Source organism: Tarenaya hassleriana, unplaced genomic scaffold (genome assembly GCF_000463585.1).
Source record: "Tarenaya hassleriana unplaced genomic scaffold, ASM46358v1 Cleome18, whole genome shotgun sequence".
Lineage (NCBI taxonomy): Eukaryota > Viridiplantae > Streptophyta > Magnoliopsida > Brassicales > Cleomaceae > Tarenaya > Tarenaya hassleriana.
The window spans coordinates 281,567-299,826 of record NW_010965216.1 but is presented as its reverse complement, the minus strand read 5'-3'; the positions used below and the strand labels follow the sequence as shown (position 1 = coordinate 299,826).

Here is an 18,260-nt window from a genome sequence, read left to right as displayed (position 1 = left end):
CCCCCCCCCCCCCCCCATATAGATTTCTCTCAATGATGGATCATCAGCATCGCTTCACAACTGGTAAATCCTGAATTGCATTGAAACATCTTCTGCTGTGTATTTTTGTAGCATACGTACGTTCTGAAACATCTCTGTACCTAATTGCATGTGTATTTTCTCCCAGAATGAGTACGAGAATCTTTTTTTACGATCCTATGTAAACATTGGAATAGAGTTAGAAAATGACTTGGACATGTGATTTCGTTTTCACGTGTCTAGACATATGCTCATCATACCTTACATACGTTAGGGTGCGTTTTCATGACTTTGAAGGGCCAAATGGTTCAAATAAACAAAAACAAAAAGCCGAAAGAGAGAGAATACTTTTTTTCTTTTTGTTTAATGTAACGTATGAATCTCAGGACCAATGAGTTTGATAGCGACCCTTGATGTGCCATTCAATTTCAATGGTTGAGACAATTTGTTTAAACCCTTAAAAAAAAAAGTCGGTAAATGATTCTAACCTATTCGATTTGTCATTATATGCATAAATAAATTATTGCAGAAAAAAAATCATATTTACTTTGTATTTCTCTCGGATTTTTTCTTGAATTAAGATAATGTCTTGGGACACGTAATTTATGTGACAGTGAGACTAATAACTTCAAATTATAGAATAGTTTTCTTTAAAAAAAATATATACTCTTATGAAACCGAAGGAATAAAAATGATCCGTATATTAGATTGTTAACTATAACCAAAATGGATGAATCCAAATGATCTATTTATAGAAATAACGAAATGACATGTCACATCATACAGATTTCGCCAAATCATGCCACGTCAATATTAAAATTGACAGAACTTAACGCCGTTTACGGGTATGGGGAAATTGCAGTATATTTTAAGATTTTGTGTGAGATTTTGGAAATGTTTAAAATTCGGTATATTTTTTGTCAAATTAAAAATTGATGTAGGAAATTAGAACATTTTCGAAAATTTGTAGAAAAAAATGGGAATAGTCCGAGAATAAATAATTAAGGCGGCATAGCCGTCCATGAATAATAATCGAGGTGGCATAGTCGTGCATAAATTAATTATAAAGAATATCGGTATTCATATATATTTTGAGGTTAATTCCACTCAAACATCAATGAATACATGTGTATATCATAAGAACGAAAATATTATTATTAAAGATAAATTATCTTACGTTTAGTTGTAGAAGAACGCTCGTGTTGATAATGTGTTATGAAACCGAAAGAATAAAGATGACATGCATATTAGATCGTTAACTATAACCGAAAACTATATTTTAGGAGAATGAAGAAGAAATATTTTTTATTATTTTCTCTCTTGAAAGTGTACAACAAGAAACCCAAATAGCTTATTTATAGAAATTCTGAAATTAATGTTTACGTATATATAAACATTAAGTCAGTGTAAACATTAACGGGAGGCTCTACCATAAATATATTTTATTTATAACATACAGAGGCGATCGTACGTGTAAGGGAGTGGGGTCCTGTGCCCCCACTCAAAAAACTTAAAAAAAATTTAATGCATTTATAATTTTTACAAGGTTTCAAGAGAGTTAAAGAGTGACCCGTTAATTTTTTATGTGGACCCCCTTCTATCTTTTTTTTTCCTATTTTTTGTATTATATTTTTATAAAAAAAAAATGGGTTATGTATTTTTTAGTCACCGTGTATTTTAGGTCTTTTACTTTTTTTTTTCAATTTAAAATTCTTTCCTGATACAAAATTATTTTGAAAAGTGTTTTTCTAATACAAAATTATTTTAAAAAATCACAGTTACAAATATAACATTTATTGTAGTTTCCATTGTTTCCATCTATTTTTAATCTCCCATTTTTTCTCCTAAAAGATTCTCTAAATCTGGTATTTAGTCATATAAAAAAATAAAGAACAATCAAATTAAAGGTATATAAGTGTTATAGTTTTTATTTGAAATAATTTTATTTTTTTATTTGTTCATCAATTTCTATATTTTGATCATATTTATAAATTTGGCTAATATTAGAAATCTTTCTCGTCTCATGGTGAAAACAAAAAATATCTTTCATATGTATTAGTATACAGAACTTTTGAAATTGATATAAACTTTGTTCGTTGCTACCGCGACGGTTGAAAGATGCTTTTTAATAATGAATTTTGTAGCGATAGTTTTGTGCAACTGGTTGGTGATCAATCAATTTTTAAGTGATTGTTTGGTTTGTTTGATCGAAAAAAATATATATTTACAAATAAAATTGTTATGGATATATTTCAAAAAAATAAGAATCATATAATTTAATTTTAAAATATAAATATTTTTATGATAATATATTTTTATTGATTTTTATATTATATATATAATAATATGCCTCCACTGTAAATTTTTTCTGGATCCGCCACTAATAACATATACCATATTATTTATGTTCTTGGTCGCAAAATATGAATTAGACGGTACGGTTCAACTTTTGAATTATAATTTTATATATATAAATAACAATTTCCCATAAAATCTCTTCTTTCATAAGATTTCAGATTTTACTTCTACCAAATAGATCTGAAGATCACCTCTTGATTTGCATATATGCTGATAATTTTCTTATAATAAACAAAAAGTGCGAAACTGTGCAAAAGGTATCTAATGTCACTTTAGATATAATCTGATTATCCCTAATTTTAGGTTTTTTTATTCAAATGAACTACTTGGGTCGCAGCTATTTCACAGTACACCACAAAAAACATAACACATTAATTTTTTTTGAAAAGACGACCCTTAATGAATATACGATATTTATCCGTTTGAAAACAACTTCGTTATTACGATTTCGTAATTAATTCTAAAAAAGATGGCAAAAAAGTTACAATTGATTCTAAAAAAGGTGGCAAAAAAATTATCTGTCTTATTTTAGTTGTATATCAGTTATATGTTAGTTGTAATAAGGTCGCAAAAAATAAAAAAAAAAGGGTATTTCGGACTTTTTCAACCGAAAAGTGGGTTAAAATTGAAAAAAAATTACTTTTTTTCGGTGGTGTACACTGATGTGAATTCGGTATCGAGCCCTCTCCGATCTCTCCGTCACTCGTTCGTGCAAGAATCGAAAGAAGAGACAGGTTTTAACGAGTTCGGTTACCGAGCGGAGCTCGGACCTACATCTCGGCCGGACGGTACCGGCGAATCCACTAGAGTCGATGGAAACAAGACCGGAGAAACAAGAACAAACGGTTCTCCACAAAACCGGAGACTCATCATCCGAAAACCATCCGAAAAACAACCGGAAAGACACAAAAGACTCTTACCGATCTTTATCTTGACTCACCTGTGACGGTCGCCGCCGGTCCGAGCTTCCTCCGTCGCCGAAAAGCTCCTCCGCCTCAAGATCTCCCTTTTGTTCTCCGTTCTCCCTTCTTTTCTTTCTCCGTCTCGAGCCCCGTGCTTCTTTTTCGAAGAACAAGAGACAATAGGGTATTAAACCCTAACCCCGCGTGTTTTGGGAGCCTCTCCCTCACGTATAGGGTTTCACTTTATTCACCAAAATGGGCCTTAAGGCCCAACAATCTCCACCTTGGTGGAGAAAGAGAAAACCGAAAAGAAAATAAAGCTAGTGGTTCGCCGTTTCCAGCACCGATCGACTTTCGTCGATCCCTCGACTTTCGTCGATCCCTCGACTTTCGTCGGAATTTAACGCAGACTTACCTGACTTACCTGTCTCGGAATTAGTCGCATGTCGTCCTGAATCTGATGAAGCTCTCGTCGATGACTCCTCGTGGCCTCGTCGCCTTATCCCGCCACCGATCAGCTCATCTTTACCTGAAACACTTGGTAAACGTGTTAGAACGTTCACCCCGATAAGACTCGAACCGTAGTCCTATCCCGCATCGCCCGACCGGCGAATGCTACCCTCGGTTGTATGACTCCCTAGACCGTCTAACTAACCCTCCTAGTAAAGCCCAAGACTATATCCGCTAGCTAACCCGCGGATTACACCCGCCGTCTACCCGTCTCCTAAGTCTATCCCGACTTTCCCGAGACTAACCTGAGTCATACCACCGAACCCACTAGATACCTAGCCCAGAATCCCCGTAGAGTCTACACTACCTATGAGTATGCGACTTCTACCCTCGGACCCTAACCTGCCAACTAGAGTTGTCCCACGGTTTTGTCCCGTGAAAACGCTCATAGTCATCTACGATGCTCCACCGAGAATAAGAGACACGTGAGTGCACGTGCTTCACCTCGAGAGGGAGTGTCCTAGCGCCAACCTACACCGACTCTACCCGGTGAAAACTCGACGCCTCCCTGCTCACACCATCTCCTGAGCATCCTACCTGAGGAAGCTCCACCTAAATGTGGAGACCTCACCTCCCGACCTACCACCGAGAACCGAAGCATCTTCGGTTACTCCTCCGAGGTCAAAACGTCCTTCTAACTCGGACTCTCCCTACCTCGTCATCCGGGACCTACAACACCTTCTTGTAGTGTCCTTACCTACCCGCGGAACAACTCACTCCACCTGGTCCTTGGCCTACTCCTGCACCCGATTTCTCGGGTTTGCCCGAGACCCCTAGTCCTTCCACCATACCCTCTTTCGGGGTATACCGAGCTAGAATATCTAAATCCATCATCCTAAGACGATAAAACCTGAGTCTAAAACCGACTCAACCCGGAAGTGACTTACCCGACCCTAGAAGTGATGTAACATGACACGAGGTATGAGACCGAACCCTAGAGGACTTAACCCTAGGTATGTTTCTACCTGGCCGTGCTTAAACACGCTCTAACCCTAGTCTATCGGTCCTAAACCTAGGTACGTCTCTACCTAATCAGACCTATAAGACTAAGAGAACACGACCTGACCGGACTTAACCTAGGCACTCAACCTAAACCGATCTAGCGGACCTTAAACCAAGTCTAACCGGACATCTCCCTAGGTACATATTACCTAAATGGATCTAATACACTCTAGACCAGACCTGATAGGACTTAACACAAGGTATATTTCTACCTAACCGACCTCTTAGACTCTCGCACAAACCTGATTGGACTTACCCTAGGTATATTTTACCTAACCGACCTATTAGACTCAAAACGCAGCCTACCTTAAGACCTGATTACGTCTAACCAGACCTAACTTAAGGCTAACCGGACCTGATTACGTCTAATCAGACCTATAACACCGAGTCTACATGGCCCCCAACAAAGTCCTAACCAGTCCTACGATCCCGAGTCTACCTAGTCTCTCACAAAGTCCTAATCAGACCTACCCAAGTGATACCTAGACCCTAACAGCCCTAGTTAGATAACCAAAAGTCTCGACTAGACCACCACAACACCCTAATTAGACTTAAGCCAACCCTAATTGACCAACCCCTGATTAGATGACCATAAGTCCTAGTTAGACACCTAAAACTCCTAATCACCAAACCTAAGCCAACCCTAATGACTTACCAACCCCTGATTAGACTTTAGCTCCCTAATCAGACCTGAACTAAGCCTAATTGGCCTAATTCTAATCTGATCAGACCCTATAAATACCTAAAACCAACTCCTACAGACCTGTCCTGATCTAAACCGACCCCTACAGACCTATACCTAGTGATTCTAGACTTGACCAACCCCTAAATCAACCCATTTTAGTCAAATCCCAACTAATCAGACCTAACCGGTCAAAGTACCGGACTCTATGACTCAAAACCGGTGCTTAGGAGTCCTATCTAATCCTAAACAAGATAATACCTAAGTCTACAATCAGATTCTAATCTGATCAGACCTAGACAACGTCCCTATAGACATTCTAAACCTCTAATCAGACCTAACCAAGTCTATTTTGACCTAATTACCTACTGATCAGACCTAAAATACGCTAGACTAACCCAAATTTGGCTAAGGCAGACCTAACCAAGACCTAAACAGCACTTACAGACCTATATCAGACCTAAATCAGTCTATTTTCAGACCTGTATCAGCCTATTTAAGCCTAACCCGACCTCCTACCCAACTAAACGTAGTCAAATCCAACTTATTCAGACCTATACTGAACAGAAACAGGAATCTATGACCTACATTAGCTAAACCGAGATCTAAAACAGGTCTATCCTTAGTATATTTCACTAAACCAAGCCAAATTTGGATACTAGACCGACCTAACAGGGTAAACCGATCGCTACAGACCATAATCTACCCTAAACCAATCCACTATGCCCTAAACCAGACACCATCAGACCTCATTTGGACTAACCTAACCCTAAACCAGTTAGCTCTAGTCCTAATTGTACACTCCAGACCTAAACTGACTAATCTAGTCCTAAAACCCACCAACTCAGGCCCTAACGCAACCAATAACAGCCCTAACTAGATAAATCAGACCTATAACAGACTTCTACCAACCTAAAACAATTTGATATTACCTAATACCAGATCCAATTGACCTGTACGATCTAATTCTAGCCTAATTGGACGAACATACCCTCACATTAGACCTAAACCAGTCTAAAACCAGCCTTAATTCACCTCCAATCAGATCCTATTGGTCTGAACCGAACAATTCTAGCCCTTCCTAGACAAATCAGACCTTAACCAAGACCTAAACCAGCCTAAACTAGTCTGAATTGCCCTAAACCGGACTCAATTAACCTAAACCGGACTCAATTGTTCTAAACCGGACCTAGATTGACCTGAACCAGTTTAAACCGGTCCAATTGACCCCAAACCGGACCTGAACCGGTCTGATTTGACCTAAACCGGTCAACTGTTGACCAAATTGGTCAACGAATTGACCGAACCAGAGTGAACCGGTCTGAACCCTAACCCCGCGTGTTTTGGGAACCGGCCAGGACTGAATCTTGCATGAGAGAGAGAGAGAGAGAGAGAGAGAGAGAGAGAGAGGATAAAAACTCAATGGAGGGAGGGATGCTGAGTCTAATCAACCAATGTTGTTACTGTTAGTAGAAATGGCTCTGAACCCATTATTTGTATGGAAATACCATTGGATTTATGCTTAGCTTCACTTTATTCGAAAATCCGTTTTTTTAACCGATGGTCCAGTGGTTAAGAGAACAGAGCCAAGACGTGCAATTGGAGTTTTTGATTAGTGCCTCCAAATTTATGAGATCACACTTTTTTAAAAAAAAAATTTAAAATTTAATCGGTTTTAATCAAATAAGAAAAACTATTCTAAATTAAAAAGATTAAATTTTGTTATATTGTAATAATCTTTTATCTCATAACAATTATAATTTTTATTTCATAATTTTAAATCACTATATATTTTTAAAAATAAATTAATTAATATAAGTAATATTTTTTTAATCAAAAGTTTCATAACAATAAACTTGATTTTAATTTGTATTACTCTTTAAAATAAAATGTAATAATTTTTATATTTTTTTTAAAAAAAGTAAATAAATAATGTATTGTTCTATTTTTTCAAATATTTAAAATTTTATCTATTAATTAATATATTTTAAAAAAATTAAATATTAATTAGATTAAAAAATTGTAAAAAATAATGAAAATATAATTGAACAGATTTTTCCTATGATACCGCATCAATGCATTCTTGTGTTCAATTCTACTGGTAGAGTAAATGGATATAATTAATTGCGTGATTAAAAATTAATTCTGGATCTAAAAATTAAATGGGTCGAAGCAGTAAATTTCCTAGCTATAAAAAAATCCGTATTTTTATAGAAGTTGTCTCCTATTTGGTATTTATTTTAAAAATTAAAATATCCACTTGTGTCTGCAACTACTTGAGGGAGGGGGAGACCGACCGAGAAGGAGAGGGGCTATATATATAAATATATGTATGGTGTATGTATCTATCTTCCTTATCTCTTCCGTTTTCCGTCAGTTAATTAAATAACAATTTTCCCGAGAAAATTGCATTTCCCATGTTCCCGGTCACAGGTCGCCGTCATTTCTCTATCTCCCTATATAATCTCCCTTCGTCTTCTCCGCAAAAGCATGGTCTCTCTTCCTCTTCTCGTGTCGCTCAACTTTTCTCCTTTCAATAGTATCCTCAAAATCTCATCTTCTCCCATGGCGGCATGCATCGACACGTCCAGAACTGGGGAAGCCCAGCTTTCTCGCGATCCAAACAGGCCTCAGGACGATGATTCTGGGTTCCGTTACATGAATTTCTACCGACCCAGTTTCTCGGATCGGATTTCTCGAGTGCCCGTCAACGGGAACCCGACGAAAATTCTCCACACGCGCCCCCTCGTCGACGATCTCGATCGAGACGCCGAAATCGGCGATGTCTGGACGAAAATGCAAGAAGAGGCGAAATCCGATGTGGAGAGCGAACCGATTTTGTTGAGCTACTATTACGCTTCGATTCTTTCTCAGCGATCCCTGGAGACCGCGTTGGCGAATATCCTCTCGACCAAGCTCAGCAATTCGAATTTGCCCAGCAACACGCTCTTCGATCTGTTCGTCAGCGTTCTAGAAGGAGACCCAGAAATCGTAGAATCGGTGAGGCACGATCTTTTAGCGGTCAAGGAACGAGACCCAGCTTGCATAAGCTACGTCCATTGTTTCCTCAACTTCAAGGGTTTCCTCGCATGCCAAGCGCATCGGATCGCTCACAAGCTTTGGACCCATAACCGGAAAACCTTAGCTTTGCTGATTCAGAACAGAGTGTCGGAGGCTTTCGCCGTCGATTTTCACCCGGGAGCGAAGATCGGACGCGGGATCTTGCTCGACCACGCGACGGCCGTCGTGATCGGAGAGACTGCGGTTGTGGGGAACAACGTCTCGATCCTCCACAACGTTACGCTCGGAGGAACCGGGAAAGCGAGCGGTGATCGTCACCCGAAGATCGGCGACGGAGTTTTGATCGGAGCGGGGACTTGTATTCTGGGGAATATAAAGGTCGGAGACGGAGCCAAGATAGGAGCGGGCTCGGTGGTGCTGAAGGACGTGCCGCCGAGGACGACGGCGGTGGGAAACCCGGCGAGATTAATAGGCGGGAAAGAGAATCCGGTGAAGCTCGACAAGATTCCGGGTCTGACCATGGACCAGACATCTCATATATCCGAGTGGTCTGATTATGTAATATAAAAAAGTTCCCACTGAATCTAGGGAGCATAACGTGCAGTGTGAAATTGTAAAACCAGAAACTCCATTAGCAGAGCTTTCCAGGTTTGGTTTCTGATTAGCATAGAGTAGATTCCTCAGAGCCATGCGTTATTTGACCATTGGCTTTAGTTTGCTGTCTGTGACAGAATTGTACAGTTTGCAAAGCCTTGTCTGAATGTTTGCTGAGTCAAATTATCAGTTGCAGAAATCACCGTGGAATCTTGGTTCTTGATCAAAGCTCCTGACAGTGGTCAGTGGTGTTAAACTCAAGAAGCCGAGATAGCAAGTCTCAGTCTCATGTTGCATGTTTCTTAAATCGACGAAGAAGAATGTACTCGACGTGTGGCCACCAAGTAGAGACATTACTTTTAAGATTTATTGATGTTTTGAAAATGATTTCTACGAATTTATAATATATAATAAATTAATTGTATAGTTAAAATTATCCAAATGTAGTTTTATTGGTAAAAAAAACATGTCTTTGGTTGTTATTTTGGAGGTAATAAATGATCAATTATGATATAGATTTTTGCAATAATGCAACCGAAAACGTAATATAACATTATCTTTACAAAAAAAAGGAAAATATGTATGTGTGTTCATGAAGCTAATAATAGTAATATACTAATATGTTGATGTCTAAAAAATATATTTCAATGAAAGAGTTAAAAAAAGTGGAAAACATATTCATGGAATAAATAAGAGAGGGGGGGAAAAAAGTAACAAGAAATAAATTGGGCTTTCGTCTGGGAATATAAATATATTGGGCCTCTATCTGGTGGTGATGAGATTTTGAGAAGGCCCATATAAAAAAGATAGGGCCCATAACGAGATGGAATGACAAACGTCCTCTTTAGAGAATATAAAGCCCACGCGCATGTGAAGCGCGTTGCGCGCGTGCTGTCAAAATCGATGTAGAAGCTTTTTTATTTTTTCCAACACGACAGGCGCGTGACGCGCGCCTCCTCACCTAATCTTTTATTTTTTTTTAAAAAAAAATCAGAGAAAACGAAGATTGCCAAAAATAAAAATAAAATAGTTTTCCAAAAAATTACATTGCATTACTTTCATCAATATACAATTTTTTTTTTCTGACAGTTCTTATTGAGTTCTATTTATATAAATCTCAGGTCTTGTGTGTGTGTGTATATATATATATATTGTAGTACCTAGAGAGGTGAGTGATATTTTACACAGAATCTGTATATCATGTGTGTTTTCTTAATATATAACAGATTGCAGAAAACCCTCGTGGGAATTATAAAAGAACATTTCCGATCTTTTTGGGTATTTAATTGAAATGAAAACGTAATAGTAGATAAATAATATATGATTGAAATATAAAAAGAAGATGAAATAGTTCAAAAAACCATGCAAGTGAACCCCGAGAAACGATGGATGGTGTTGGTTCCGATAATATCCTTCTGAAATAATGGACCGACCTAAAACAGTTACCCTAATACACAACCACGACCTTGGAACTGAAAAACACAAACAAGCTTCATCATAAAAAAAAATATGACCCCGAGATACTATGCTGAGATGAATACCATGTATCATTTTTATCACATCAAAATAAATCCAAAAATTAAAAATTAGAAATTTTAAACAAAAAAAAAATATACATATACATGTATATACGCTCGACCGGGGATGGACCCTATGTGGCAAAAAATGTTAAATATATAACATTAGATTTTACATATTTAATGTTGCTAGGGTTTAGCGTAAAAATTTGGAGAAAAATGCTTGACGTATTGTTTTTAAAGATAAAAGTTTCATGTATTTGTTTGGAGTTTTTTCAATTAAATATATTCAAATTGAAATTGGAATATATTATAAGATATCTTGGGACCTACATGATATCTCAAAAAGATATACGACTAATATACAGATATTAAAAGATAATTTTATATTCTTTGATCGGTAGATGTAGTGACCTCTACAACATCCCTCGTGACAAATTTTTTTCTTCTTCTCAAGTAATCGTTTCTTAATTGAAGAAACAGTTTCTAACGACGTAATGGATAAGAAAATTGTCAAATCCGATCATAAAATTTCTGAACTGATATATTATCGTTCATATACGTTTTTAGCAATTTGTACGTAGCTTCTTAATTTCAGGGTGGGTTTTACGTTTAACTTTACGCAGGGGCTGAATTTGGTTGACTTTCATTTTTCCTTTGAATATGTTTCACATTTGCATTGGTCGTAGTTTGACTGATAATAACAAGAAATCGAATGGCATGACACAGCATTTAGTACTTGAAAAATCATTTATTTTTATATACACACACCAATCATGTCAAAATCAGTCTAGTTGGTCCGTGCCACAAATTTAAAGCGTACATTTTATTCATTTTTTGCTTTCGCATAGTTTCAAAGTCCCCAAACTTCGATTTAAATCGTGCTAAAAAAAGGACCCCAAATTCAAATACGCTCGAGACAATACTTGAACTGTCAACAAATCGTTTGATGTATCCTATTTAGTTTTTTTTTTAATGAAAAAGAGGTTAAAAGTTGGGTTGATGATCTCCTATGAAGTTACAACTACCCAATTAAATAACGATATGATTTAATATTTTCTTTCTAGAAAATTCCACTAATATCCCAAAAGTAATAATATAAAAAAAATGTAAAATTGGAAAGATAAGAACAAAAAATCCATAAAGGCTGGATATTTCTGAAGCAGCAAACATAATCAGAGGCAGTAATCATCCGAGGGTTCTTTTTTTTTTTTTTTTGTCTCTTTAGACTTATTAGTTCGAAGACTTTTCACATTCAATGAAACGATGGTCACGTAGTTTTACATTACATGCTTTACAACGATGGACATCTTCAACATGCATGCATGCGAACCAAAACCGCGTAACTTAAGGTTGCCGTTTTCGTTTTTATTTCTGGGCTAATTTTAAATTAATGTTTCTGTAACGATAAAACTGCAATAATATAGTGTTGGAAATTGAATCCCATATGCAATTAATTTTGGCCGAAGGAATCGATCGACGGATAATACTAAGAATATGAATATTAATAGGTCGGTCGGATCGCCAGCGTGACTATATTTAAAGCTCGCGCCCAGGCCAATACTTTCAAGAATTGAATAGTGAACACTTCTTCTAGGAAATATATATATATATATATAATTGAGGGTGAATTTAATTTTGTTACGGGAGTATTTAATTAACAGTTTTGTTTTAAATTTTATAAGAGATATAATTTTTTTAATTAATCAATGGGGGCCTGTGACCCCTGCAACAGGTGTAGGTACGCCCATGCATATGTATTAATTGACCAAGATAACGATGATTAATAATTTTCATAGGGAGTGCAGAAATCTCTGTAGTAGATGTTAAGTATATGTACACACATACAGACACATACACATTTTTTTATTTGGAAATCATCAAATTAATCCAAATCTTTTTTTTTTCTTCTTCAAGTTTTGTATATTTTTCGGGTGAAGGCTAAGCAGCCACACCCATAATCATGGGGACTGTTTAGAAAATTGTTTTTACAGTAATTTAGGCAAAATTAGATGATTGGTTTTACAGAACTCTTCTGGGGCATAACAAATTTTATATAATAATTTAGGCGCACTTTAATTGCGTCACCTAAATCATTTACGTAATAATTAAGCCACGTGTAAAATATCTCTCAACTTCTATTTAAATGGGTCTGGGTATGTGTTTTCCTTCAATCACCCAAATTTCATCCTCACACGACACGACCCCCCATTCCATTCGCTTGAAACTTTCTCGAGGCCTTCATCACGTACGGTAAGATATCCTTTTGTTTTATCACGAATTGTAATTTATAATACAGCAAATTCAATAACCACTCAAAACGCGATGATCACAAAACTCCTAAATCTCATGTCTTAGAAAGCCATTAATTACTTATGGCCTTGAAACCAACGACTTCGAGAAGCCTTACACTAGCATTACTTGTGATTTTCATGATCATATATGGAGGATAGTGAGTGATAGTATCAATGGAAGAATGTATGGATATGGTTTTATTATAATGTGGCATCAGTTACGTATTCACGTGGAAATGCCAAGTGGAATCAGTTTTATATGTGTATGTCTCTATATGTTCACGTGGAAATGGCCACAAAGGGTGTAATATTGGAGACATAAACGCGATCGTTACTCCTCGCTCACGCTGACGCTATGTGGTAATGGGCGCTTAAAATCCCCCACCCCTTTTCTATTCTCACTCGAAACTTGTCGTTATCTTTCTCGATCGCGCCCTTCATCCCGGCCGGTAAGATTCCTTTTTTTATTATTATATATTATGAATTGTAATTCATATATACGCCAAACTCAGAAACCGATCATTGTACCAACATAACATATGATGAAATCATGATCATGGACCGGCATAAATTAAATTTGAAGCAGGTAGAAGAATGTGGAAGCTGAGGACTCCGAAGGGAGGAGATGATCCATACTTGTACAGCACGAATAGACACGTAGGGAGGCAGATATGGGAGTATGATCCAAAGGCAGGCACTCCTGAGGAGGTGGCTGAGGTAGAGGAAGCTCGCCGTAATTTCTCCAAGAACCGTTCTCTTGTGAAGCCCAGTGCCGATCTCCTCTGGCGCATGCAGGTGCGTAATTCCCCCCACATCTCTCAAATCTTTTTTTATTATTTGATCTTTTCATTCAATTCCCGAGACATTTGTGCAGTTTCTAAGGGAGAAAAACTTTAAGCAGACGATTCCCCGAGTGAGAGTCGAGGATGCAGAGAAAATCACGTGCGACGTAGCCAAGGCCGCACTTAGAAGAGGGGTTCACTATTTCTCGGCCCTGCAGGCTGATGATGGACACTGGCCTGCTGAAAACGCCGGACCCTTGTTCTTCCACCCACCCTTCGTGAGTACACACGCGTGCGTTTACTGTATGATATTAACTGAACTCTTTTTTTCTAAAATACGAACGGTCCATCTCAGGTTATATGCCTTTACATCACTGGGCACTTGGAAAAGGTGTTCTCTTCCGAGCATCAAAAGGAAATCCTACGTTACGTATACAATCACCAGGTGTCAATCTGTGTGTAAATTAATGCATTTTTTAAGCATGGGTTTGATTTATCTAAATATGTGTCGTCGATATTCATTACAGAACGAGGATGGTGGATGGGGATTACACGTAGAAAGCCACAGTGTTATGTTCTGTACGGTTCTCAACTACATCGCCCTACGAATTCTCGGAGTAGAACCTGATGCGGAAGCTTGTGCAAGGGCTCGAAAGTGGATTCTCGACCATGGTGGTGCCACGTATACACCCTTGATGGGGAAAGTTTGGCTTTCAGTATGCACTGACACTCAGCCGTCTACACCAAAAGAACCGATGCTTCCTATGTTTGTATGCTGATGATTAGGGTTTTATATGTAGGCTCTTGGAGTGCATGAATGGTCTGGCTGCAAACCGATGCCACCCGAATTGTGGTTGCTTCCTTCTTCTCTTCCTGTTAATGGAGGTTTGAGATCTTAAACGTCACTTTAGAGAACTGATTAGATACCAATACAAGTATATTCTGAATACTTATGCACGCGCGTACAGGTACTCTCTGGATATATTCCCGAAATAGTTTCATGCCTATGTCATATTTGTACGGCAAAAGATTTGTTTCTTCTCCAACGCCTCTCGTTCTGCAACTCCGGAAGGAGCTTTACCCTCGTCCTTACGATAAAATCGATTGGAAGAACGCACACAAGAGATGCGCTAAGGTATGTTAAAACTATGACCAAGAAACATGTTGGACATGTTTCCATGTTTATAGAGATGAATCCAACATCACAAGATTTTCGAACCGCTTGGCATATGTGCAGGAAGACGTCTATTACCCTCAGACATTCGCACAAGAAATGCTTTGGGATGTCGTGTATATGGCGATTGAACCTCTTTTGAACCGTTGGCCCTGGATGAGACAGAAGGCTCTTCAGACCACCATAGACCTCATCCATTACGAAGATGAAATTGGCCGATACCTTTCAGGTGGATGCGGGGGGAAGGTATATCATACGAGGGAATTGATATTTAATATCATCGTTCCTAAATGCATGGTATATATCTTTAATTATAAAAAAAAACATTTGTTTTTATTTTTCTTAACGTTTTCTCTTCTTGTACAGTCGTTATGTATGCTTTCTTCTTGGGTTGAAGACCCTAACGGAGACCATTTCAAGAAGCATCTAGCGAGAATCCCTGATTTCATATGGGTCGCTGAGGATGGTATGAAAATCCAGGTTGGTATATTATAAAGAGCACAAAATAATTAATACAGTTTCTTGATATTGTTTATTAAATTATTATACAAGTAGAAGATTATTAATTAGTTTTCGTTACATTTTACGTGACCGTACGTATATTGTATGCAGTCTTTTGGCAGTCAATTGTGGGATACCGCCTTTTCGCTTCAAGCACTCTTAGCAACGGATCTTGTGGATGAGATCAAACCAACGCTCGTCAAGGGATACGACTTCTTAAAGAAATCTCAGGTCTTGTGTGTGTGTGTATATATATATATATTGTAGTACCTAGAGAGGTGAGTGATATTTTACACAGAATCTGTATATCATGTGTGTTTTCTTAATATATAACAGATTGCAGAAAACCCTCGTGGGAATTATAAAAGAACATTTCGACACTTCACGAAAGGAGGATGGACATTTTCGGACCAAGATCATGGATGGCCAGTATCTGACTGCACTGCCGAAAGCTTAGAGGTTGAGATCTAAATTTTTTTCCTGAATTTCGAGAAAAAAATATGATCTATTTAGCATTTAAAGATGAGTCATGGTTTTCACAATACTACTGATGCATAGATACATGTATATATACACAGTGCTGCTTGGCCTTTTCAACCATGCCTCCCGAGTTCATCGGTGAGAAAATGGAAGTAGAGAGGCTATACGATGCAGTCAATTTCCTTCTCTCATTGCAGGTAAATAAATTTGCTTTGTTAACAATTCTAGGTTTTCCTAAAATCTTCGAGAGAGTTTCGAAATTTTAACAAGCACGTTTCGATACGGTAACAGAGCCCAAACGGAGGCATAACAGCATGGGAACCGGCACCGGGAAAACTCTGGCTTGAGGTACCAAGTTTTTTGAATTGTTTTTATTCATTTTGACTAACCCAAAACTTGGTTAATTCAAATTGCTAACAACATAAAGTAGTACTAGTATGAATTTGTTTGATTTTTGATGGTCGATGTAGAGGTTTAATCCATTGGAGTTTATGGAAGACGTGGTTGTGGAGCACGAGTATGTCATTTCATATTCTTTCCTTCTTTTTTATAATATGTTGTGTAAACAAGTTATTACAAAACCAAATCATGCACGTGTCTTACCGTAATAATAGGTACGTGGAATGCACATGCTCTACCATAATAGCATTGGTTATGTTCAACAAACTGTTTCCCGGACACAGAAAGAAGGAAATAGAGAGGTTCATCGCTAATGCTGTAAAATATGTCGAGAACATGCAGACGGATGACGGCTCCTGGTGCGTACGTTAATCATTCTCGCCCAACTTAACAAGACAAATATATTTATATATCAAAGTTTAATTGGAGCTCTTTTTTTCTTCTTTATATGAGATGAAATGGAAAGGTATGGGAACTGGGGAGTGTGCTTCTTCTACGCGACTTGGTTTGCCCTAAGAGGGCTTGTTGCGGTCGGAAAGACGTACCAGGACTCCCAGACTATTCGTAACGCAGTTCGGTTCCTTCTCAGAACCCAAAACATCGACGGTGGTTGGGGCGAAAGCTACCTTTCTTGTACCAAAAAGGTAGGGGGAGTCCACTTCCGGTTCCGGTTTAGTAGATTTGATTATTTCCATTTTAAAAAAAGCTATTTTTTTTTATCGATAGAAATACTCGTTTTAAAAACATTTATGGATTTTTAAAAAATCATAAAGATTCGATTTTCATATCGAATTTGTTTAGTTTATGATTACATGTTAATTAGTTAGCGTATCGATTTAGTTATTCGGGTGCGTATTATTGGGACAGATATATACTCCGTTGGAAGGAAACCGGTCCAATGTGGTGCATACAGCTCAAGCGATGATGGGTCTGGTTCTTGTCGGCCAGGTCAGTCATATCAACGCCTGAAATATATATATATATATATATATATGGTTTTAATCTACTAAGTTTTGATGTTCATTTATGTATAGATGGAGAGAGACCCTGCACCCGTTCACCGTGCTGCGAAACTGTTGATCAACTCGCAGTTGGAGAACGGCGATTTTCCACAAGAGGTGATCCCTTTGGAAAAAAAATAAAAGTAATAAAGTGGGAAACTGATGATGCATGGGGTGTGCGGTTTGTTGAATTTATGTGCAGGAGATCGAAGGGGTTTTCAAGATGAACGTGATGCTTCACTATCCCACCTACAGAAACTTCTTCCCGCTGTGGGCACTTGCCGAATACACCAAGCGCCTCCTATCATCCTGCTTGGATTGAGAGATTAAAATCTTACAATCTCCCTCTTCATATATATATATATATATATATATATATATAGCTTCCTCCAAATCCAATGTTATACTGTATGAAGAAAAAAATTTAACATTTGTATGGTTTATGGACTTCCTCGAACAGTTTCTCTCAAACGTATCATTATTTTTCCTCAAGAAAGAATAGAGAAATTTTCAGATATCAAATTGCCATTATAAAAAAAAAGAGAAGAAATCTCTAGGGATTCAATGGTCAGCTTGGAATCGCATTTTCCACATTATAAAAAAAAAATGAACTACAAATTAAGCAATTAATAACAAAAACCTGTATCTTTTTTTTGGCACGCCGTTAGAATATTCCCATGATGCGGAAATAAAAAGTCAACCGTCGAAATCAATGTCAAAGAGCGATTAAATATTAGGTGAATGCGATCGCCCAACAATGGAAATGAAATTAAATATGGAAGGACCATACTATTATTAACCCATATTCCACATTAACTGACAGTTGTGGACCGACTTTCAATGAGTTGTATTACTGACAGAGAACCTTTTAAGAAGAGGTGGTCGATTCACTGTAATGGCTTTGTGATATCCTGCGAATGCCCACATGGGGAAAATTAAATGTTTCTGAATTTAGAAGCACCCCGTAAGATAAGAACCGAACCACAAACATCTGGAAACTAAAACAGTTTATGAATGCCGAGATT

At 37.6% G+C, this 18,260-nt stretch overlaps 2 protein-coding genes and 1 pseudogene across 4 annotated transcripts in view; all 3 read left to right on the top strand.

Moving 5' to 3' along the window:
* Positions 1–236, top strand: part of LOC104810287 (30S ribosomal protein S10, chloroplastic-like) — a 2,585-nt gene extending 2,349 nt beyond the window's left edge. The window contains exon 4 of the mRNA XM_010536495.2: positions 23–236. The gene's annotated coding sequence lies outside the window, so the exon portion shown is untranslated. The remainder of the gene's footprint in view (positions 1–22) is intronic.
* A 7,582-nt stretch (positions 237–7,818) lies between these two features.
* On the top strand, positions 7,819–9,308 carry LOC104810284 (annotated as a pseudogene).
* Positions 9,309–12,782: 3,474 nt separating this feature from the next.
* On the top strand, positions 12,783–17,730 carry LOC104810283 (seco-amyrin synthase-like). 3 transcript variants are annotated; one of them, XM_010536486.2, is made up of 20 exons: positions 12,783–12,857; positions 13,200–13,347; positions 13,485–13,693; positions 13,773–13,958; positions 14,036–14,125; positions 14,208–14,396; positions 14,481–14,565; positions 14,649–14,815; positions 14,918–15,100; positions 15,221–15,334; positions 15,467–15,586; positions 15,692–15,814; positions 15,934–16,032; positions 16,127–16,183; positions 16,306–16,352; positions 16,450–16,593; positions 16,701–16,878; positions 17,102–17,182; positions 17,269–17,352; positions 17,438–17,730. In XM_010536486.2, the coding sequence occupies exons 3-20, from the start codon at positions 13,493–13,495 to the stop codon at positions 17,555–17,557; spliced, it is 2,268 nt and encodes a 755-aa protein (XP_010534788.1). In that variant the 5' UTR covers positions 12,783–12,857; positions 13,200–13,347; positions 13,485–13,492; the 3' UTR covers positions 17,558–17,730. The 3 variants fall into 3 exon arrangements, with proteins under 3 accessions (XP_010534788.1, XP_019057735.1, XP_010534789.1); XM_010536487.2 differs by lacking the exon at positions 13,200–13,347 and having other exon boundaries at positions 12,785–12,857; positions 17,438–17,579; XM_019202190.1 differs by lacking the exons at positions 17,102–17,182; positions 17,269–17,352; positions 17,438–17,730 and having other exon boundaries at positions 16,688–16,779.
* Positions 17,731–18,260: the final 530 nt, after the last annotated feature.

What these genes read in the sequence shown, in the direction of transcription:
- LOC104810283 (XM_010536486.2), top strand. Translation starts at nt 13,493, where the DNA reads ATGTGGAAGCTGAGGACTCCGAAGGGAGGAGATGATCCATACTTGTAC. An exon ending in TGTTCTTCCACCCACCCTTC is followed by an intron (nt 13,959 to 14,035) that starts GTGAGTACACAC and finishes GGTCCATCTCAG; the next exon opens with GTTATATGCCTTTACATCAC. An exon ending in AGGATGGTATGAAAATCCAG is followed by an intron (nt 15,335 to 15,466) that starts GTTGGTATATTA and finishes TATTGTATGCAG; the next exon opens with TCTTTTGGCAGTCAATTGTG.